Source organism: Xenopus laevis, chromosome 5S (assembly GCF_017654675.1).
Source record: "Xenopus laevis strain J_2021 chromosome 5S, Xenopus_laevis_v10.1, whole genome shotgun sequence".
Lineage (NCBI taxonomy): Eukaryota > Metazoa > Chordata > Amphibia > Anura > Pipidae > Xenopus > Xenopus laevis.
The window spans coordinates 57,279,910-57,299,847 of record NC_054380.1 but is presented as its reverse complement, the minus strand read 5'-3'; the positions used below and the strand labels follow the sequence as shown (position 1 = coordinate 57,299,847).

Here is a 19,938-nt window from a genome sequence, read left to right as displayed (position 1 = left end):
TCAATGGTAAAAGATAAATTAGATATTATATGACTTTGAAGTACAGGTAAATGGCTTATTTTCTAGTATTTATAGTTTTAGAAATGATTATTTGCTGAACAGGTCATGTCAGCTGATTTCTATAGATATTCCCATTTGCCACATAAACTCTATTTTTGCACACAGATTTGAGATTGTTTTCAGTATCATGGGTAGATCAGGTTGAATACCATGCATGGATTTCCAATCACTAGAGCTTAACATCACTTCGAAAACATTACAGATGTTCTGAAATGGGGTTCTTTAATTATTACTTAATACATATCTCCATAAAAAACGTTTAAACATTAAGGGGCCGATTCAAAAAGGGTCGAATATCGAGGGTTAATTAACCCTCGATATTCGACTGGGAATTAAAATCCTACGACTTCGAATATCGAAGTCGAAGGATTTTAGCGCAAATAGTGCAATCGAACAATCAAAGGATTATTCCTTCGATCGAACGATAAAATCCAGTGTCGTACTGGGCCGGCGGGACACCGGGAAAAAACCCGGTGGGCCCCAGGCTCTTGTGGGCCCCGCCGGCCCAGATCCGCTACTTAATTTGGCTGCGCGACCCCACTTTGTCGGGGGTCGCGGTAGAATAGAGGATCTGCGCATGCGCACAAAGGTATTGCTGCGCGCGTGCGCACAAATGCGGCGCCGCGCGCATGCGCACTGCATCCGATGAAGCACGCCGGAGCAGCAGCGGGGGCCGGAGCGGGGCCCTGGGGCAATAGCCCCGGTGGGCCCAAAGCCCTCCAGTTCGACCCTGATAAAATCCTTTGGATCAAACGATTCGAAGGATTTTAATCCAACGATTGAAGGAATATCCTTCGATCAAAAAAATTTAGGAAAGCCTATGGGGACCTTCCCATAGGCTAATATTGAGTTCGGTAGCTTCTAGATGGCGAACTAGGGGGTCGAAGTTTTTTCTTAAAGAGACAGTACTTCGACTATCGAATGGTCGAATAGTCGAGCGATTTTTAGTTCGAATCCTTCGATTCAAAGTCGTAGGTCGTAGTAGCCCATTCGATGGTCGAAGTAGCCCAAAAAACACTTCGAAATTCTAAGTTTTTTTTACTTCGAATCCTTCACTCGAAGTTAGTGAATCGGCCCCTAAATAGGGCAAATAGGGTTGTTTTGCCACCAATATAGATTTACGTAGCATTACCAACAAGTACAAGGTACGGTTTTATTATTACAGAGGAAAAATGAAATCATTATTAAATGATTATTCCCTTAAAATGGAATCTATGGTTGATGGCCTTCCCATAATTCCCAGCGTTCTGGATATATCAAGGCATATCAAGGTATCTTGATATAGGATCCCAAACAAGGTGTTGATCATCTATTCCACACAGTTATTTATGGTCCACTAATTTATATTTATCACTGTATATTAAAGCATTCTGAATATTAAATTTTACTTAGTTACAATACATATTCAAGAAACGTACCTCGCTCTTTAACTTCCTACCAGAAAACCTATTTTGGCAAAAAGAAAAAAAATATTTTTGTCATATTAAAACATTCAGGAATACATGTCGTAAAATAACTTATCTATTAACTTAGCCAGGTGCAGCTTGCCCTTAATGCTAAACATTAAATAAATAACTCCTAACTAAAGAACTCCTAATTTGTGTTCCCAAAATTAAAACATAATTTAGATGCCTGCCTCATATCAACAACAAATCAATTTGAGAGTGGCACAAGTTATGCATCAAAATAAAGTGGGTAAATAGAATAGATAGGCTGTGCAAAATAAATTATGTTTCTAATATAGTTAGTCGGTTAAAATGTAATGTATAAAGGCTGGAGTGAGTATATGTCTAACATAACAGAACACAACACTACTTCCTGCTTTTCAGTTCTCTAACTCTGAGTTAGTCAGTGACTTGAATGGGGGGTGGGCAAGTGGGACATCACTGTTCAGTGAGTTTGCAATTGATCCTTAGCATTCAGCTCAGATTCAAAAGCAACAGTTATGACCCAGGTTGCCAGACATAGTCAGGTAGCAACAGTGTGGAATCCCAGCTGTATGCAGTTTATTTCTTGGCACTTTTTATAACTAAAGAACTCCTAATTTTCACTTAAATGTCTCAACTCCATTTAAAGGGCATGTAAAGGCAAAAATATAAAATCCCATTTTTACTTTCTTTAATGAAAAAGAAATCTATCTCCAATATACTTTAATTAAAAGATGTCTACAGTTTTTATCATAAACCTGACTGTATGCAGTGCAATTCCCCCTTCTTTTACTGCTGTTGATAGGAATTGTCAGATGGTCCCCAACTGCTGTGCAGGTAAACGATCATACTTTCAAATGGCAGGGGGAGCCCCCCCACCTTACTTCCCAGAACTTGAGCAGCATTGTTGGATTCCCTGTAGAGATTTGTATCCAGAGACGCAGTGCAGTCTCTATATTATGATTATTAATCAGTCTTGCTGTATTGGCTTCTATGGCAGATATTATTTGACTTGTGCTGTTTTGATAATTTATGACGATCCCTAAGCTTAACCTCCCAACTGAAGCCCAGACCACACTGAGCATGTGCGAGTCTTGATATTGCAGAAATGTCTAACAAAGTTACAAGATGACAGCCCCCTGCGCCAACTTTGAAAGCATAAATCATTTGTCTTATTAGGCTGCTGGTGCAGTAAGTTCATGTTTATATTTAGTATACATAATACAGCATTTCTAACATTATTCTATTTTAGACTTTAGTTGCCCTTTAAGAGAAGACAGGGATGCTTAGTATCAAAGAGTAAGATGGGCAAAAATATCCCAATATACAGTACAAGGTACATGCATGCAATGTCCCAGTGTAGACAAATTACTCATTCATGTACCGTATATCTATATCCATTAAATATGTAATTTCTATTTCCTTTCTTACCTTGTCAACCCCTTTCCAGAATAAACTGAATGGTAGTAAGCGCTGCTCTCCTTAATTCCCATTCCATAATAGTGGTACCTAAGGCCAAAAGATCAGATTTGGTGTCAGTTTGCATATATATTAAAATGGTCCTAAACATGACCAATTTTTGAACAGTGGTTTAGTATTTATTACATGTATTAGGATTAACAAATGGGACATATATGGTGAAGCTATAATTTGACAAAGGAATGAGCATAGGAGCTATATTTAGGTCCAGTACACCCTAGGTACTTGACTGGCCACAGTATGCATCGGGTGGGCTGTGTTAATTTTCGGTATGCTTTATTTATTTATCATATAGGCATTTGGAGCCAACTCCTTAAGACAGGCACTCTAGGCATTAGCCATTGGGTGCCTACATGGTAAATATGACCCTGCATAGGAGGGCTCATTAATAAACTGAACATGCAGTGCTGAACACAGTTCAGGTCCTTATAGATAGTGTGAAGGATCTAGGCTAAAATTGTAGGGCAACAAGCTCCATGCTGGTATTTAGTAAATACAGCATGTGCTATTGTGGAGATGTGAATGGTACAGCTTCAAATTGTATATAATATGTACTAAAATCTGTCACACTGGTTTTAATGCAAGTGTTCACATGGACTGACAGACCTATGCTGGGTGAATGGTATTCCTTTCTGTTACTTTTCCTTTTCTCCATTAGGCTGGCCACCTAATGCACTTTCCTTTCTCTACTCTAAATCTGACAGCACCTGTGAACCATGCATGTAATTAACTAGCTTGTGTTAAAAAAACCTAACTGCTATTGTGTTACATTTAAATGTGTAAGATAAATGCTACAATGTACACATATGCATAGGAAATGTAATTTGTGGTAACTATATTGTGAAGGATTTTAAAATACAGCATGATTGCAAATGCAGCTTTGAAGTTAAAAGTTTTACCTGTGATACAGCCTGGTGTGGTGGCTTGCACCTCTTAAGAAGCAGGCCAGCAGCACTTCCTGGAATTTAAAGGGAATGCTGCAGTGCATGTTGGGAGTTCTGACTCCTATAAAAGGCTGGAGTGATTAGAAAGCAGGGGAGTCATTTGTAAAGCACAAGTTGGAAGTGCTGGCTTAAACAAGTGGTGCTGTATGATGCAGAAATCATTTTTTTTATGTGTAACAGTCTGCTTTGCAAGTTTTTGAACTGTTAACAAAAAGTTTCTTATTGTTTTTTATGGAGGTCTGGAAAGTTAAATAAACCTCCGATTTTTTTTTTCATCAAGAAGAGTATTTTTCTTTGAGAAAATGTCCCCATGCCTCACAGCTATATTAGACTTGGCTTTTTTTTTTAGCCCGAATGCTTTGGTTTCCATTATTGTCAATGACAGAGGGCAAGGGGTGGTACAGGTTGTAAAATATGTCTTGATGAGTACTGTGATCATACAATCTGGAGTAAACAAGCAATGTATAAGTGAACGTTGTGACTTATAAACTGTATGTTCTTTCAGAGACTGCAATACCATACATGCTTTTTGATAATCACCTAAATTTGCAAATTCTTAGTTTTAGACAAATATAATATACGGTAGTAAAAGTACTTAAAAATACCAGGGCTCATTGTCAAACAGCAACTGCAAAAACGCATTCATATCTTGTATAAGAGAAAGAAAAGATGCAAGAGTAATGGGAAATAAAGTGCTTCAAGCACACAGAATGAATATTTCACTCCATATTAATTAGCTATTTTTAGTGGTGAAAAACGTAATGGATTCAAACCCTGTCCTCATCTGCATAACAAGCAAAAGGAACTCTGTGAAGGAACCACAGTATCAAAGGGAACATGGCTTAAGCTAAATCTTAACCATTGGGTTTTAAAAAAAAAGGGGGGGCTCTGCAATCGCAAGAGTCTTTATACCCTCCTTCTCCTCACAACTAGGGAGGATTCTTTCTCAAAGTTCAGCCAAAACTTTTCCCAGAAGTAGCCCTGAAGCCAAGTGGGGAGGAAGGAGTCTGATGTTCAATCAAACCCCCATGTCTTGGAGGTTGAGCCTAGTTGTGTTAGCTGCACCCCAAATGAAAGAAAGTTTTAGTGACAACATGTAAAATTAATAAAGAGTGATAATAAGTGCTGTGAGTTATGGTCCCATCATTTAGCTAACATTTTTTTTTAAATCTAGAGTGCGAAAAGCTAGAGTGCAAGTACATTGTGAATTCAGGCTCCTCTGGTTACCTACTCTGTAGGCACAACATATAATTTGCTTTTCTTTGATTAAAAAAAAGGGGGCTCTGCAATCGCAAGAGTCTTTATACCCTCCTTCTCCTCACAACTAGGGAGGATTCTTTCTCAAAGTTCAGCCAAAACTTTTCCCAGAAGTAGCCCTGAAGCCAAGTGGGGAGGAAGGAGTCTGATGTTCAATCAAACCCCCATGTCTTGGAGGTTGAGCCTAGTTGTGTTAGCTGCACCCCAAATGAAAGAAAGTTTTAGTGACAACATGTAAAATTAATAAAGAGTGATAATAAGTGCTGTGAGTTATGGTCCCATCATTTAGCTAACATTTTTTTTTAAAATCTAGAGTGCGAAAAGCTAGAGTGCAAGTACATTGTGAATTCAGGCTCCTCTGGTTACCTACTCTGTAGGCACAACATATAATTTGCTTTTCTTTGATTAATTTATAATAAAGGACTGTGACCCATATTGCTTTCAGTTTGTTTTTGAAGCTGTAAGTGGCATCATATGCCCCTTTAGTGTTCAGTATGGCTGTATTAATGATGGGTGGGCTGTGGTAGGCATGTAGGCACCCTCCATAGTGCCCCTACCCACTAGAAAGTGCAAAGTGATTTGGAGACCTGGCAGGAGGTAAGGATGTGGCTGTCTTGCACCCTCACGCAAGATTCTTTATCTGCTTCACGGTACAGAACTCAGCAATGCCATGGACACATGTAATTAGTGAATAAGCACAAGTGTCACAATTGTACACCCCTTAATACTATCATTTGCATCTAGGGTGTTTGTAAATTATTTTAATGACTCAGAACAGATTTGGGGGGGATGGACAAAAGCAGCCTTGTAATATATACAATCATTATAGGCAATGGATACACTCTTCTCACAACCTATTGCTTTCAATTGACAAGTAAAACAAGTGTATACATGTACAAACATTGTAGAATTTAGGACAGCAATCACAGGTCCAGAGGAATCTATGATTTTCCTCCTTTATGTCAACGGGATGAAAATAAAGTTCAGTTTGGGGGCAATCAAAATCCCCAATTAGCCACAGTTGTTGAACATGACATGCAAGAGATTTGTCTTAAAAAAGCAATGGTTAAAATGAAAGCACCTGTCTGGAAGAGTACAACCGTACTCATTTAGGAGTCTGGTATGGAAAATAATAAAACTGTCAAAATATTTTTCAGTGTTGTGCTTTCCTATATTTGTAATGCTTATTAATGTTAACCATAACAAGACTGAAATTTAAATAGCCATGTATTTATGGCTTTTCAGAGTGATATCTTTTTCCCGTCATCTGAAAAGTCAAGCATCTGTAGGAGACTCGTTTACTAAGGCTTTCGATGGTTTCACTTGCATCAACATGAAATTCTAGACGAGTGTTTTTTAAATGCAAGTCACCTCAAATAGAGGTACACTTAAAAGTAAAACTTTTCTCACACATGCTTTTATAAAAAGCATCCAACCTTTTTCCCAAAGTCCTGGTTATTCATGTATATGGTTATTATAATGTATTTTAAAGAAAGAAACATTTCCCTTAGTTGATACCCAAGTACCTGAACACTATAAGGGCTCTTACACGTGAGTGTTTTTATAAGCTTTTGATGTGTTTGTAAAATGCAGGTTTGTGTGCACCTAAAAACATCAGCTACCGTATATACTCAAGTATAAGCCGACCCGAGTATAAGCCGAGGTACCTAATTTTAACTGGGAAAACTTATTGACTCGAGTATAAGCCTAGACACAACTACAGCCCTGTCTCCCAGCAGCACACATTCCGCCAAAGCGACCCCCCCAGCGATCAACCGGACTTCTTTGCAAAGTTGATGGTGACAGAGAATTGCCAAACGGATTACTGTGTGCATTGTCCCACTGTCCCACTACCATGTGCAGACGGTGCTGAGTGATATTGCCATCACTTTTAATCTTTCGTATAACCAACAGAGGGCGCTGTGTGATATTGCCATCATGTTAATCCTTCATATAACCAACAGAGGGCACTGTGTGATATTGCAGTCACTGTTATTCTTTCATATAACCAACAGATGGCGATGTGTGATATTGCAGTCATTGTTATTCTTTCATATAACCAACAGAGGGCGCACAAAGATGCATAAGGCTATGATGTATATGCACCAGTGTCTCTGGCTATAAATATTTTTTCCTGGGGATATTGTTTGATTCCCTTTACTAATCTAGTGAATCAGTGCCCAATTTCTTGCCCCCACCTCCCAAGCTCCACGAAACCTTTCATAATAGCACAGCATGACCATAATGCCATCTTGCCATAGCTACTCTACTGAAGTCTGGCCATATAGAAAAATGGGTTCTGATTACATGACGTTCTCTTACACCAAAAAGCTTCTCTGAAACCAAAATGGTGTGTCTTATTTATTTTGTACTATGCCTTTTTATATTCCACAGTAACGGGTTAGATGTTTTAGGTTTTTGGTACACAGTGCATTTTAAGTGCAGTGAAGGAAGAAGTTGCAGCACAAACCACCAGGGATTCCCAGTGCTTCTTATGAACATAAATGGGAATAACTGTCAGTATGATACCTTGCTATACATTTGGCCGCATAATTCTTTTTTAGGAATCAGCTGTGTACATTTGCTTCAAATTTACTGCTTAGATTGTTCTCCATTTTTATATACCACAATTCTTCTCTGGAAAAATCTTGGAATTTAAAACTCTTCATTTATGATAGAGCATGTTTTAAGTCTACAGTACATATATAGTATTTTGCATTCAGATATTTTTTCCCAGCTAAAATCCAAAAAGTCATTTTTTAAAAATTAACTTTTTATAACAATCAGCTTTTTGACATATGGAACATACGTGATCCAAACATTATCCCATACCTTTTTTATAACTCCTCTGTGTCACGGTCGGCACCCTAAATCCAGAACCAATGCTTAGCACCCTGTTCATGGCTCTTGCTTCTGCCTTTAACAGCCGCTTTTCACCTCGGGAGGAGCCCTTGGCTTATCGGATGCCGCCAGGTCTTAATAAGAGAGGTGCCAAGCTAAGGGTTCTGGACAAGCAAAGGGGCACGATGGTAAAGCAAAGTCTTTTGGGCAGAAGGTCTCAGTGCAAGGAATAAACAGAAGGCATAGTCAATCAGGCTGGGTCAGGGCAGGCAGAGTACAAGTGGAGTCAGAAAGGCAAGGGTCAAACCAGTATATCAATTAGAAGGGATGCGGATATAGAAGAGTCGGTTTACCAGGCAGGGTCAGAATTATAGAAGTCAGGAATATCAAAACAGGCAGGGGTCACAACAGGTATCAGATATCAGACAGAATACAGACTCAGAAGCACCAGGAAATCACTAAAAATTATCCTATAACAGGCAATCACAAAATACAAACTGTCTCATTAAATACCTTTGAATTTCGCGCCATTGTGTGCTGGCGTCATAACGCCTATAATTACAGAAGATGCGTAGCGAGCGTGCCTTTAATTTACCGGTACAGGGGAGCGGCATGGCACTGCTAGATCACCAGGGCGGTAAATTGTTACACTCTGATTTACAAATACCGTATATACTCGAGTATAAGCCGAGTTTTTCAGCACCCAAAATCTGCTGAAAAAGTCTACCTTGGCTTATACTCGAGTCAGTATAAAAGTTACCTAGCTAGGTACATGGGCGTCCACAGAGGAGGCAGTGCCGCTTCCCCCTTTCCCGGCCGGATCTTCCACTAGCTGCCCCGTCCTCCCAGTGCGCCACTACCTGGTCCTGGACTGTCAGCAAATTTCGCGTGTGCGCACTAGCGGTGCGCTGCACACTGAAGCGCATGCAGGGGAACCAGAATGCCAGAGCCCTCCCTTTCCGACTAGCTAGTTCCGGTCTTCTGCCTCCATGGCTCGGTTGCTCCCCGTCCTCCTCACACTGCTTCTTTGCGGCTACTTGCGGCCCATCTCTTTTTCGCTGCTGCCCAACAGCCGCAGCAGCCAAGTGCGGCTAAAGGTAAGACAGTAGAGGAAACAGATGGGGCGGGGACGTAATTTGTTTGTCCACAGAACGAGCCTGTATAGGAAGGAGGCTGCTGATGTAAGTAGCGATGTGAGTGACAGCATGGAAGGTTGACCACATATGGCCTGGTGTGGCTACTCGTTGAATGGCGTGAGCCTCTGCCAAAGGAGAAACAATGCCCATTATTGCCCTGTGAGTGGTACCCGGGGAAATGGAAGATTTCTTTTTGAGGAACATTGCAAGGGGGTGGATAAATGTCATTGCTGCGTGTGGATGCTGTGACATCGCATTGAACACATTGTTTGTTGTTATAATGTATAAAGGCACAGAGTGTTCTCAGAACTGCACTGTTTTTGGATCTGGTTAAAATAAAAACGTCCGACCTAGTTATTTGTCACTTCATCTGCACAGTTTTATATAGCAAGTATATAGTATAGGTATGCAATGGAACTGTAACTTTCACAACGGGGAACCGCTGTAACTGAGGATAGCCACTCCAAGGGGAGTGGATATGGTGGACGCCCAGGGGTGTAGCCATAGGTAATTGTAGGCAAAGACATGATGGTGATGAAGTTATAGTAGGTTTATTGCAGTCGGAACACAGAAACACAAAAGGCAGGAACAAGCAAAATGGCTGATCGAGGAATCCACATGGTGAGGGAAAAGTGGGGAACACAGGAACAAAGGTACTCACTCAGGAAACAAGGTTTTCAGGAACAAGACATACAAGGTATTCAAGGTTCAGGTTCAGGTTCAGGTTCAGATTCAGGTTCAGATTTGCAGGTCAGGAACAAACATAATACAATCAATGAATCAGCCCTGAGCAAAGCTCAGGGCGGGGTTTATAAAGGGAAGGTGATTAGGAAATGGGAAACACATGAGGGTAAACGAGGTGGGTGGAAAACGGACTGTGAATGGCAGATAACAGAAAACAATACACACCAGAGTTCAGAATCAGCCCTGAGAGCCCCCAGTGGCTCATCAGGTAAGTGCTGCAAATAAGCAGAACAGCACTACCAGAGTTCAAGTCCCGGGCTGATCCTGACAGGAACAGGTTGATCTGTCATTTTTCACCCTAGGCTTATACTCGAGTATATACGGTAAGTCTGTTTAGAACAACACAATAAATTTTTTTTCCCATGGAGCAATTTTTTTCCCAACCAAAATATGATAGATTGTGTTCTCTACAACAGAGCAAAAGAACAAGATTGAAGCTAGCTAAATGGATCTTCTTTGTGAGACCAACTAGATTATACAAATTACAGCAGGTGAGTTGCTGCCTACAATAAAGTAACAACCAATAAAAAAAACTATAAAAAAACAAGACGTGGCTTGCCCAATTGACCACAATGTTACCATACTCATTACTAAGCAGCATCCATGTTGTCCTTATTGGAGCAGTCACCTGATGTGTTGTGATACAGTACAGCAGCAGCCTTTAAACAGAATGTCTCAGAACACATAACATTTGATAATATTTGAGAAAGAGAAACATGGTAATGCTTAATATCAATATGTTATTATCATAATGGCTAGTTAACTAAACCAGACCTAAACCTGGAAACTGCATACAATAAATGACCTTTGTATTTATAACATGTGCTATGCATTCCTTTATCAGTCTTACTTTGAATGTCCTTGGGTCCCAAGTCTTCTTGTGGTCAGAAGTGGAAACTTCTGCCAAATTGTCTAAAAAAATAAGTACACGTAAAATAAATGTAAATATTAATTGAGAAGTTTTTCAAGACATTTACATTGACTAATTTAATAGGAGAAAGATACATTTCACTATCTGAAACATGCTGCATCCCTTCTGGTTGGTTGTGTGGCTCAGTTTACAGGCACAAGGTATAATTAAGATATGCTGATTTACTGTAGGAGTTTCTAAGTAGCACCTGCCTAGCATTTCCCGCTATAGTAACTAATTTTTTGATGTGAATGTAAAGTAACTGTTGCAGGGAATGGCATTATGATTATCTTTTGATTATCTTAGTTCTCCTCAGAGGAACCACAGTGATCAGAAACAACCACATGCTATATGCCTTTTGGGTGACATTAGCTTCTAGGTAGATGTGTGAGTTGTTATTCAATGACAAACAGTATGCCCTCGCTTATACATAGTTAATTTGGGTTGAAAAAAGACCATCTTGTATTTATACATTTATACCTACACAAAACCATCTATACTCTTGGATATAAAACTACTGTATATATACACATACCTATAATAAAATATCAAGATTTCTGGTTGCCTCTGTGGGTGGGTGGCAAGAAAAAACATTATTCAAAAACCATATAAAATCCCATATGGAATTTACAAAAAGGCATAAGCATGGCCCAGCAGCCACACAGTAAATGGTTTTGTCGTCTGTTGAGAGCAAAATAGAGCTTTTTTGCCAAGCATTAAGACAATTTGTGAGGCTCAAATTTGACACAACTCTACCCTTACAAAAAAACATGCCTACTGTAAAAAAGATGCATGGACTGGTCATCTTGTTAGAAAATAAAGGAAGAATGGATAATGCAAAATGCAGGCAAAAGCTGTAAACAACACTTTAGCCTGTTAAGGCCCCCATAGACGCGACGATTCTTCTTTGCGAAACGACCGATTTCAGCGCAGCCCGACCGATTCGTCAAATTATCGTGCGGTTAGTGGGATTTAAACGATCGAACATCTTACGATTTTTCGTCCGACATCTGCCAGGAAATTGATCGGCCAGGTTAAAAAATCTTTGTCGGTCCCAGTACAATCTATGGATGTTTGCAGGGCCAAGCAGGCAGCTCCCCTTTGTTTTCCTGGTAAATTGGTCGTTTTAGTTGATGGACAGTTCGAACGTTCGTACGATGGTTCTCAAAAGATCTTGGTCTCACGATGTGGATTGGATCTGTTGAAAATCTGTTCATCTATGGCCAGCTTTAGAATAGAAATAAACTCTTGAAAATTGTATGGTTGTTATTTGAACTATTTGCATCTCGTCCTAACTGCAGGTCAATTTCTCTATCTATCTATCTATCTATCTATCTATCTATCTATCTATCTATCTATCTATCTATCTATCTATCTATCTATCTATCTATCATCTATCTATCTATCATCTATCATCTATCTAGTTTCTGGATAACATAGGACATTCCACCTTTAGAGGTGACATTCTGTATGTTTACAAGAAGCTTATAGATACAAAACTGGTAACCTTAAGTAAGGGATACATTTGAAAAAAAAAAAGATGATCTTTATTTTTGGAATTTGCTGTCAAGGAAAAATTACATCACAAATTTATGGGTGAAGCTTTTTTTTATGTATTCAGATGGACTCTGTTTCAGTCCTAACCTTTCAATTAATACCAAATGTTATAAATTTCTAAATCTTTATGAGGACCCCTTCATTCTATATCGAGAGCGTAGGGAGATTAATGTGTGGCTGAAAGATTGGTGTAGGAAGGAGGGTTTTGGGTTTTTGGAGAACTGGGCTGATTTTTCGGTCGGCTACAGGCTCTTTGCTAGGGATGGGCTGCACCTCAATGATGACGGGGCAGCTGTTTTGGGAGAGAAGATGGCTAGAGGGTTGGAGGAGATTTTAAACTAGGTGTGGGGGGAGGGTTCAGTAAAAGATTCAGTGGAAGACAGGTTAGATGAGATAGTGGGCAAAGAAAGGGAAAATGGGGGAGGAGATTTGGCTGGGGATACTGTTAAAGATAGGGAGTAGGGATGTAGCGAACGTCGGAAAAAATGCGAACGGTTCGCGAACGTCGCGAACCCCATAGACTTCAATGGGAAGGCAAATTTTAAAAGCTAGAAAAGACATTTCTGGCCAGAAAAATGATTTTAAAGTTGTTTAAAGGGTGCAACGACCTGGACAGTGGCATGCCAGAGGGGGATCAAGGGCAAAAATGTTTCTGAAAAATACATTGTTGACACAGCGCTGCGTTTTGTGCTGTAAAGGGCAGAAATCACACTACATTTCTAAACTTGTGTAATAAACTGCTTTAAAACGTCCGGCGTCTACATGCCAATCAAGTCGTGTAAAGGTTACAGCCTGTTCACACGCAAAGACAAAACGCGTCGCTTACTGCAACGCAAAAAAACGCAAAGAGCTTTCATGAATGATACCGTCAAGTGAGCAAATAATAGTTTTTAATTACTAGTTGCTTGTCACCTCCAGGATGTTCGTCCTGTTGGTGGCAATATTTCTGTAGTGGTGTGTTTAGCAGTCACCGTGCTTGTGCGCACGTGCACGGTCAGGCAGAGGTAATTCAATGTACAGTGAAGTGAACCAAAAAACACTGATTCTGCAGTGTGGGCCCAGTTTTGGTCTACTTTATTGATCACCTGCGGTGACCATAAAAGATGCGATTTTGCCACTGTTGCAGAACCCTGAAAAATTAGGCATGTGTACTTTCCTGAAAAATTATGTTTTTTTTGTCGCAGCCACTGAAGCACAGAGGCCAGAAAAAATATGCCATATGAATGCTAAAAATATAAAAAAATTTTGTCGCAGCCACTGAAGCACAGAGGCCAGAAAAAATATGCCATATGAATGCTAAAAATATAATTTTTTTTGTCGCAGCCACTGAAGCACAGAGGCCAGAAAAAATATGCCATATGAACGCTGAAAATATGATTTTTTTTTGTCGCAGCCACTGAAGCACAGAGGCCAGAAAAAATATGCCATATGAATGCTAAAAATATAATTTTTTTTTGTCGCAGCCACTGAAGCACAGAGGCCAGAAAAAATATGCCATATGAATGCTAAAAATATAATTTTTTTTTGTCGCAGCCACTGAAGCACAGAGGCCAGAAAAAATATGCCATATAAATGCTGAAAATAGTCATTTTTTTTGTCGCAGCCACTGAAGCACAGAGGCCAGAAAAAATATGCCATATAAATGCTAAAAATAGTCATTTTTTTTGTCGCAGCCACTGAAGCACAGAGGCCAGAAAAAATATGCCATATAAATGCTGAAAATAGTCATTTTTTTTGTCGCAGCCACTGAAGCACAGAGGCCAGAAAAAATATGCCATATAAATGCTAAAAATAGTCTTTTTTTTGTCGCAGCCACTGAAGCACAGAGGCCAGAAAAAATATGCCATATAAATGCTGAAAATAGTCTTTTTTTTTTTGTCGCAGCCACTGAAGCACAGAGGCCAGAAAAAATATGCCATATAAATGCTAAAAATAGTCATTTTTTTGTCGCAGCCACTGAAGCACAGAGGCCAGAAAAAATATGCCATATAAATGCTGAAAATAGTCATTTTTTTTGTCGCAGCCACTGAAGCACAGAGGCCAGAAAAAATATGCCATATAAATGCTAAAAATAGTCATTTTTTTGTCGCAGCCATTGAAGCACAGAGGCCAGAAAAAATATGTCATATAAATGCTGAAAATAGTCATGTTTTTTTGTCGCAGCCACTGAAGCACAGAGGCCAGAAAAAATATGCCATATAAATGCTAAAAATAGTCATTTTTTTGTCGCAGCCACTGAAGCACAGAGGCCAGAAAAAATATGCCATATAAATGCTAAAAATAGTCATTTTTTTTGTCGCAGCCACTGAAGCACAGAGGCCAGAAAAAATATGCCATATAAATGCTGAAAATAGTCTTTTTTTTTGTCGCAGCCACGGAAGCACAGAGGCCAGAAAAAATATGCCATATAAATGCTGAAAATAGTCATTTTTTTTTGTCGCAGCCACTGAAGCACAGAGGCCAGAAAAAATATGCCATATAAATGCTGAAAATAGTAATTTTTTTTGTCGCAGCCACTGAAGCACAGAGGCCAGAAAAAATATGCCATATAAATGCTAAAAATAGTCATTTTTTTTGTCGCAGCCACTGAAGCACAGAGGCCAGAAAAACTCAGGATTTACCTGTCCAAAAAGTTTTGATTCAAATGAAACCAAACCAGTAGGGTTTGCACCCTAGTTTGTAACGGTGGCGGAGGGAGGAGGACGCTAAAGGACAGCTGTGTGTGGAGTCATGCGGCGTGCAGAGAAGGACAGCTGCATGGGGAGTCAGAACAAGTCTTCCGGCGTGCAGTAACCCTCCGAGATCCATGCCTCGTTCATTTTAATAAAGGTCAGGTAATCCACACTTTTGTGACCTAGGCGAGTTCTCTTGTCAGTTACAATCCCTCCTGCTGCACTGAAGGTCCTTTCTGAGAGGACACTTGAGGCGGGGCAAGACAAGAGGTTCATGGCAAATTGTGACAGCTCTGGCCACAGATCAAGCCTGCGCACCCAGTAGTCCAGGGGTTCATCGCTCCTCAGAAGTGTCGATATCTGCAGTTAATGCCAGGTAGTCCGCTACCTGCCGGTCGAGGCGTTCTTTGAGGGTGGATCCCGAAGGGTTCTGGCGCTGCCTTGGACTGAAAAACATTTGCATGTCTGACGTTACAGAGTGGCCAAAGTGCATTGTCCTTGCAGGTGCGCTCGTGGCAGGATTACTGGCACCTCTGCCCCTGGAATGTTGATGAGTTCCTGAAGTGACATCACCCTTAAAAGCATTGTACAACATGTTTTGCAGGCTGGTTTGTAAATGCAGCATCCTTTCGGACTTGTGGTACGTTGGTAACATTTCTGCCACTTTATGCTTGTACCGAGGGTCTAGTAGCGTTGCGACCCAGTACAGGTCCTTCTCCTTAAGCCTCTTGATACGGGGGTCCTTCAACAGGCATGACAGCATGAAAGACCCCATTCTCACAAGGTTGGATGCAGAGGTATCCATCTCCGCTTCCTCGTTATCAAGGGCTACATCATCCACGGTCTCCTCCCCCCAGCCACGTACAAGACCAGGGGTCCCCAAACGGTCACCACAAGCCCCCTGGGAAGCCTGCTCCTGTTGGTCCTCCTCCTCCACAAAGCCACCTTCCTCCTCTGACTCCACTTCTGACACCTCTCCCTGCGTTGCAGCAGGTGCCTGGGCTCGTTCTGGTGATTCCGACCAGAAATCGTGCGCTTCCTGCTCCTCGTCACGCTGGTCTACAGCCTCATCTGTCACTCGTCGCACGGCACGCTCCAGGAAGAAAGCAAAGGGTATTAGGTCGCTGATGGTGCCTTCGGTGCGACTGACCATGTTTGTAACCTCTTCAAAAGGGCGCATGAGCCTGCAGGCATCGCGCATAAGCACCCAGTAACGGGGGAAAAAAATCCCCAGCTCTGCAGATCCAGTCCTACCACCCAGTTCAAACAGGTATTCATTGACGGCTCTTTGCTGTTGCAGCAGACGTTCAAACATGAGGAGCGTTGAATTCCAGCGAGTCTGGCTGTCGCAAATTAAACGCCTGACTGGCATGTTGTACCGCTGCTGAATGTCAGCAAGGCGTGCCATGGCTGTGTAGGAACGTCTGAAATGGGCCGACACCTTCCTGGACTGCCTGAGAATGTCCTGGAATCCTGGGTACTTCGAGATAAAACGTTGGACTATTAAATTCAGAACATGTGCCATGCAGGGCACATGTGTTAAATTGCCCAGTCTCAGTGCTGCCAACAGATTGCTTCCGTTGTCACACACCACTTTTCCGATCTTCAGTTGGTGTGGGGTCAGCCACCGATCGGCCTGTGACTGCAGAGATGACAGGAGTACAGATCCGGTATGGTTTCTGCTTTCCAGGCACGTCATCCCCAAGACAGCATGACAACGGCGTACCTGGCACGTCGAATAGCCTAGGGGGAGCTGGGGGTGCACAGGTGTGGAGGAGGAGGACCCAGCAGCAGAGGAGGAGGAAGCAGAGGAAGAAGACGAGGTAGAGAGCGAAGGAGGAGTAGAGGTGGTGGCAGAACCGCGTGCAATCCGTGGCGGTGACACCAACTCCACTGTTGTTGTTGAGCCACGCATTCCCTGCTTCCCAGCCATAACCAAATTCACCCAGTGGGCAGTGTAGGTGACATACCTGCCCTGACCATGCTTGGAGGACCATGCGTCAGTAGTCATATGGACCTTTGCCCCAACACTAAGTGACAGAGATGCGGTGACTTGGCTCTGCACATGGTGGTACAGGTGTGGTATTCCCTTCTTTGAAAAAAAATTGCGGCTGGGTACCTTCCACTGCGGTGTCCCAATTGCTACAAATTTGCGGAAGGCCTCAGAGTCCACCAGCTGGTATGGTAAAAGCTGGCGGGCTAAGAGTGCAGACAAGCCAGCTGTCAGACGCCGGGCAAGGGGGTGACTCGCAGACATTAGCTTCTTACGCTCAAACATGGCCCTCACAGAAACTTGGCTGGGGGCAGATGACTGGGAACTGGTGGTCAAGGTGGAAGGTGGAGTGGAGGGTGGTTCAGACGGGTCAAGGACAGCAGAGGTAGAGCAGTAAGATGCTGGACCAGAAGGAGGGTGGCTTTTAGTTTGTCTGCTGCCTTTGAGGTGTTGCTCCCATAGTGCTTTGTGCTTGCCGTTCATGTGCCTTCGCATAGAAGTTGTACCTATGTGGGTGTTGGGCTTCCCAAGACTCAGTTTCTGACTGCACTCATTGCAAATTACAACGCTTTTGTCAGAGGCACACACATTAAAAAAATCCCACACTGCTGACCTATTTGAAGCTGGCAATCTGGCGGTAACAGTAGAAGTTGGCGGCAATGGCGGGTGCGTTGGCCGGCTGACCACAGGTGGCGATACATGTTGTTGCCCTACTGTTCCCTGCGAGCTGTCCTCCATGCTTCTTCTAAGTCTTATTCTCCTCCTGCCTCTCTGACTCTCCGTCTCTCCATCTGAACTATCCTCCTCTTGCTCTCTTCTACTGGGCACCCACAAAACATCAATCTCCTCATCATCATTCTCCTCAGATGCATCAATTTCTTCTAACAGCTCACAGAAGGAAGCAGCAGCGGGGACCTCCTCATCACTCATTATGTCCATCTCTGTTGTGTTGTCTGCCAGAATTATATCTGGTGTAACGTCCTCATCTCCTTCATCTTCTTCTGCCAATAATGGTTGCGCATCACTCAGTTCAAAAAACTCATGTGTAAATAACTCCTCTGACTCCAGTGACGAAGGGGCGCCGGTGGTGGAGGAAGTGTTACGTGGGGTGCCCATAGCAGAGGAGGATGAGGATGTTGTGGCAAAGTTAGAAACGGTAGAGGATGGGGTGTGCTGTGTAAGCCAGTCAACTACCTCTTCAGCATTTTGGGAGTTCAGGGTAATTGCCTTTGTAAAACTGGGCAATTTCCTAGGGCCACAGGATAGCATAGCAGCACGGCCCCTAGTGCCTCTGCGTGGCGGCCTGCCTTTGCCTGGCATTTTTTTTAAAACAACAACAACAACTCAGGTGGTGTTTCTGGAGACGGTATTATTATTGATATTTGGACAGAATGTGAACAAGCTCACACAGCTAGCTGGCCGTTGTTTGAAAATGAAGAACACACTGGAAAAACAATGCCTGCAAGGTCAACGTATACACTACAGCAGTGGATACGGAATATATTATTGCTGCTTGAAAAACGTCACTCAGGTGGTGTTTCTGGAGACGGTATTATTATTGATATTTAGACAGAATGTGAACAAGCTCACACAGCTAGGTGGCCGTTGTTTGAAAATGAAGAACACACTGGGCAAACAAATTGAAACAATGCCTGCAAGGTCAACGTATACACTACAGCAGTGGATACGGAATATATTATTGCTGCTTGAAAAACGTCACTCAGGTGGTGTTTCTGGAGACGGTATTATTATTGGTATTTAGACAGAATGTGAACAAGCTCACACAGCTAGGTGGCCGTTGTTTGAAAATGAAGAACACACTGGGCAAACAAATTGAAACAATGCCTGCAAGGTCAACGTATACACTACAGCAGTGGATACGGAATATATTATTGCTGCTTGTAAAACGTCACTCAGGTGGTGTTTCTGGAGACGGTATTATTATTGATATTTAGACAGAATGTGAACAAGCTCACACAGCTAGGTGGCCGTTGTTTGAAGAACACACTGGGCAAATAATGCCTGCAAGTGCACTACTATTGGTGCACTACTATGAAGAACAGCAAACAGCACTGGACACGTTAAAGAACAGTGAGATAAGTAAAATAAAAAAATATATATATATATATTAAAAAAAAAAAATTACTCTGGTTGGTGCTGAACTACTAGGAGCAGCACACCAGTCCCACTCCCCACCCCAACACAGATAGACTAATAGCACTGGGCTCTTATAGTAGCAAAGTAAAAAAACAAAAAAGAAAATAAAAGCAGTCCTTACAAGGACTATTGGGTTACAGGCAGCAGTCAGCAGATGAGAGATCAGCAGCAGTGCCCACAGCAGCTACACACAGAGCACTGCAGTAGAAGGTAGGTTACTAGCCAGCAAAGCTACCTAACCTAAAATGTCCCTCAAATCCCTGCAGAGTTCTGTCCCTACAATACAGAGCAGTATCAAGTAGATTACTAGCCAGCAAAGTTACTATCAACTGTCCCTCAAATCACTAACAGCTCTCTCCCTACACTAGCTCTTCCAAGCACACACAGGCAGAATGAAAAAACGCTGCAGGGCTTCAGTTTATATATGGAAGGGGAGTGGTCCAGGGGGTGTGGTCCAGGAGGGAGAGCTTCCTGATTGGCTGCCATGTATCTGCTGGTCTGGGGTGAGAGGTCAAAAATAAGCGCCAGCTTTGGCGAACCCAAATTGGCGAACGTCGCGCGACGTTCGCGAACATTCGGCGGACGCGAACACCCGATGTTCGCGCGAACTAGTTCGCGGGCGAACAGTCCGCGACATCCCTAATAGGGAGGACCACATGTCATATGTTCAATATGGTACCAGTATTAAATGTATGTTTACAAATGCAAGAAGTCTGACTGGTAAAATGGGAGAGCTGGAGCTGCTGGTGTTGGAAGGAAAA

At 42.1% G+C, this 19,938-nt stretch overlaps 1 protein-coding gene across 2 annotated transcripts in view; it reads right to left on the bottom strand.

Annotated features, from left to right (window-relative positions):
- LOC108717922 (amine sulfotransferase) overlaps positions 1-3,899 on the bottom strand; it is a 29,755-nt gene extending 25,856 nt beyond the window's left edge. For both annotated transcript variants that reach the window (XM_041564603.1, XM_041564604.1), the window contains exons 1-3: positions 3,866-3,899; positions 2,919-2,996; positions 1,479-1,506 (exon numbers count right to left, since the gene is read on the bottom strand). In XM_041564603.1, coding sequence (XP_041420537.1) covers positions 1,479-1,506; positions 2,919-2,980 — 90 coding nt within the window. In that variant the 5' untranslated portion in view covers positions 2,981-2,996; positions 3,866-3,899. The remainder of the gene's footprint in view (positions 1-1,478; positions 1,507-2,918; positions 2,997-3,865) is intronic.
- Between the last annotated feature and the right edge of the window lie 16,039 nt (positions 3,900-19,938).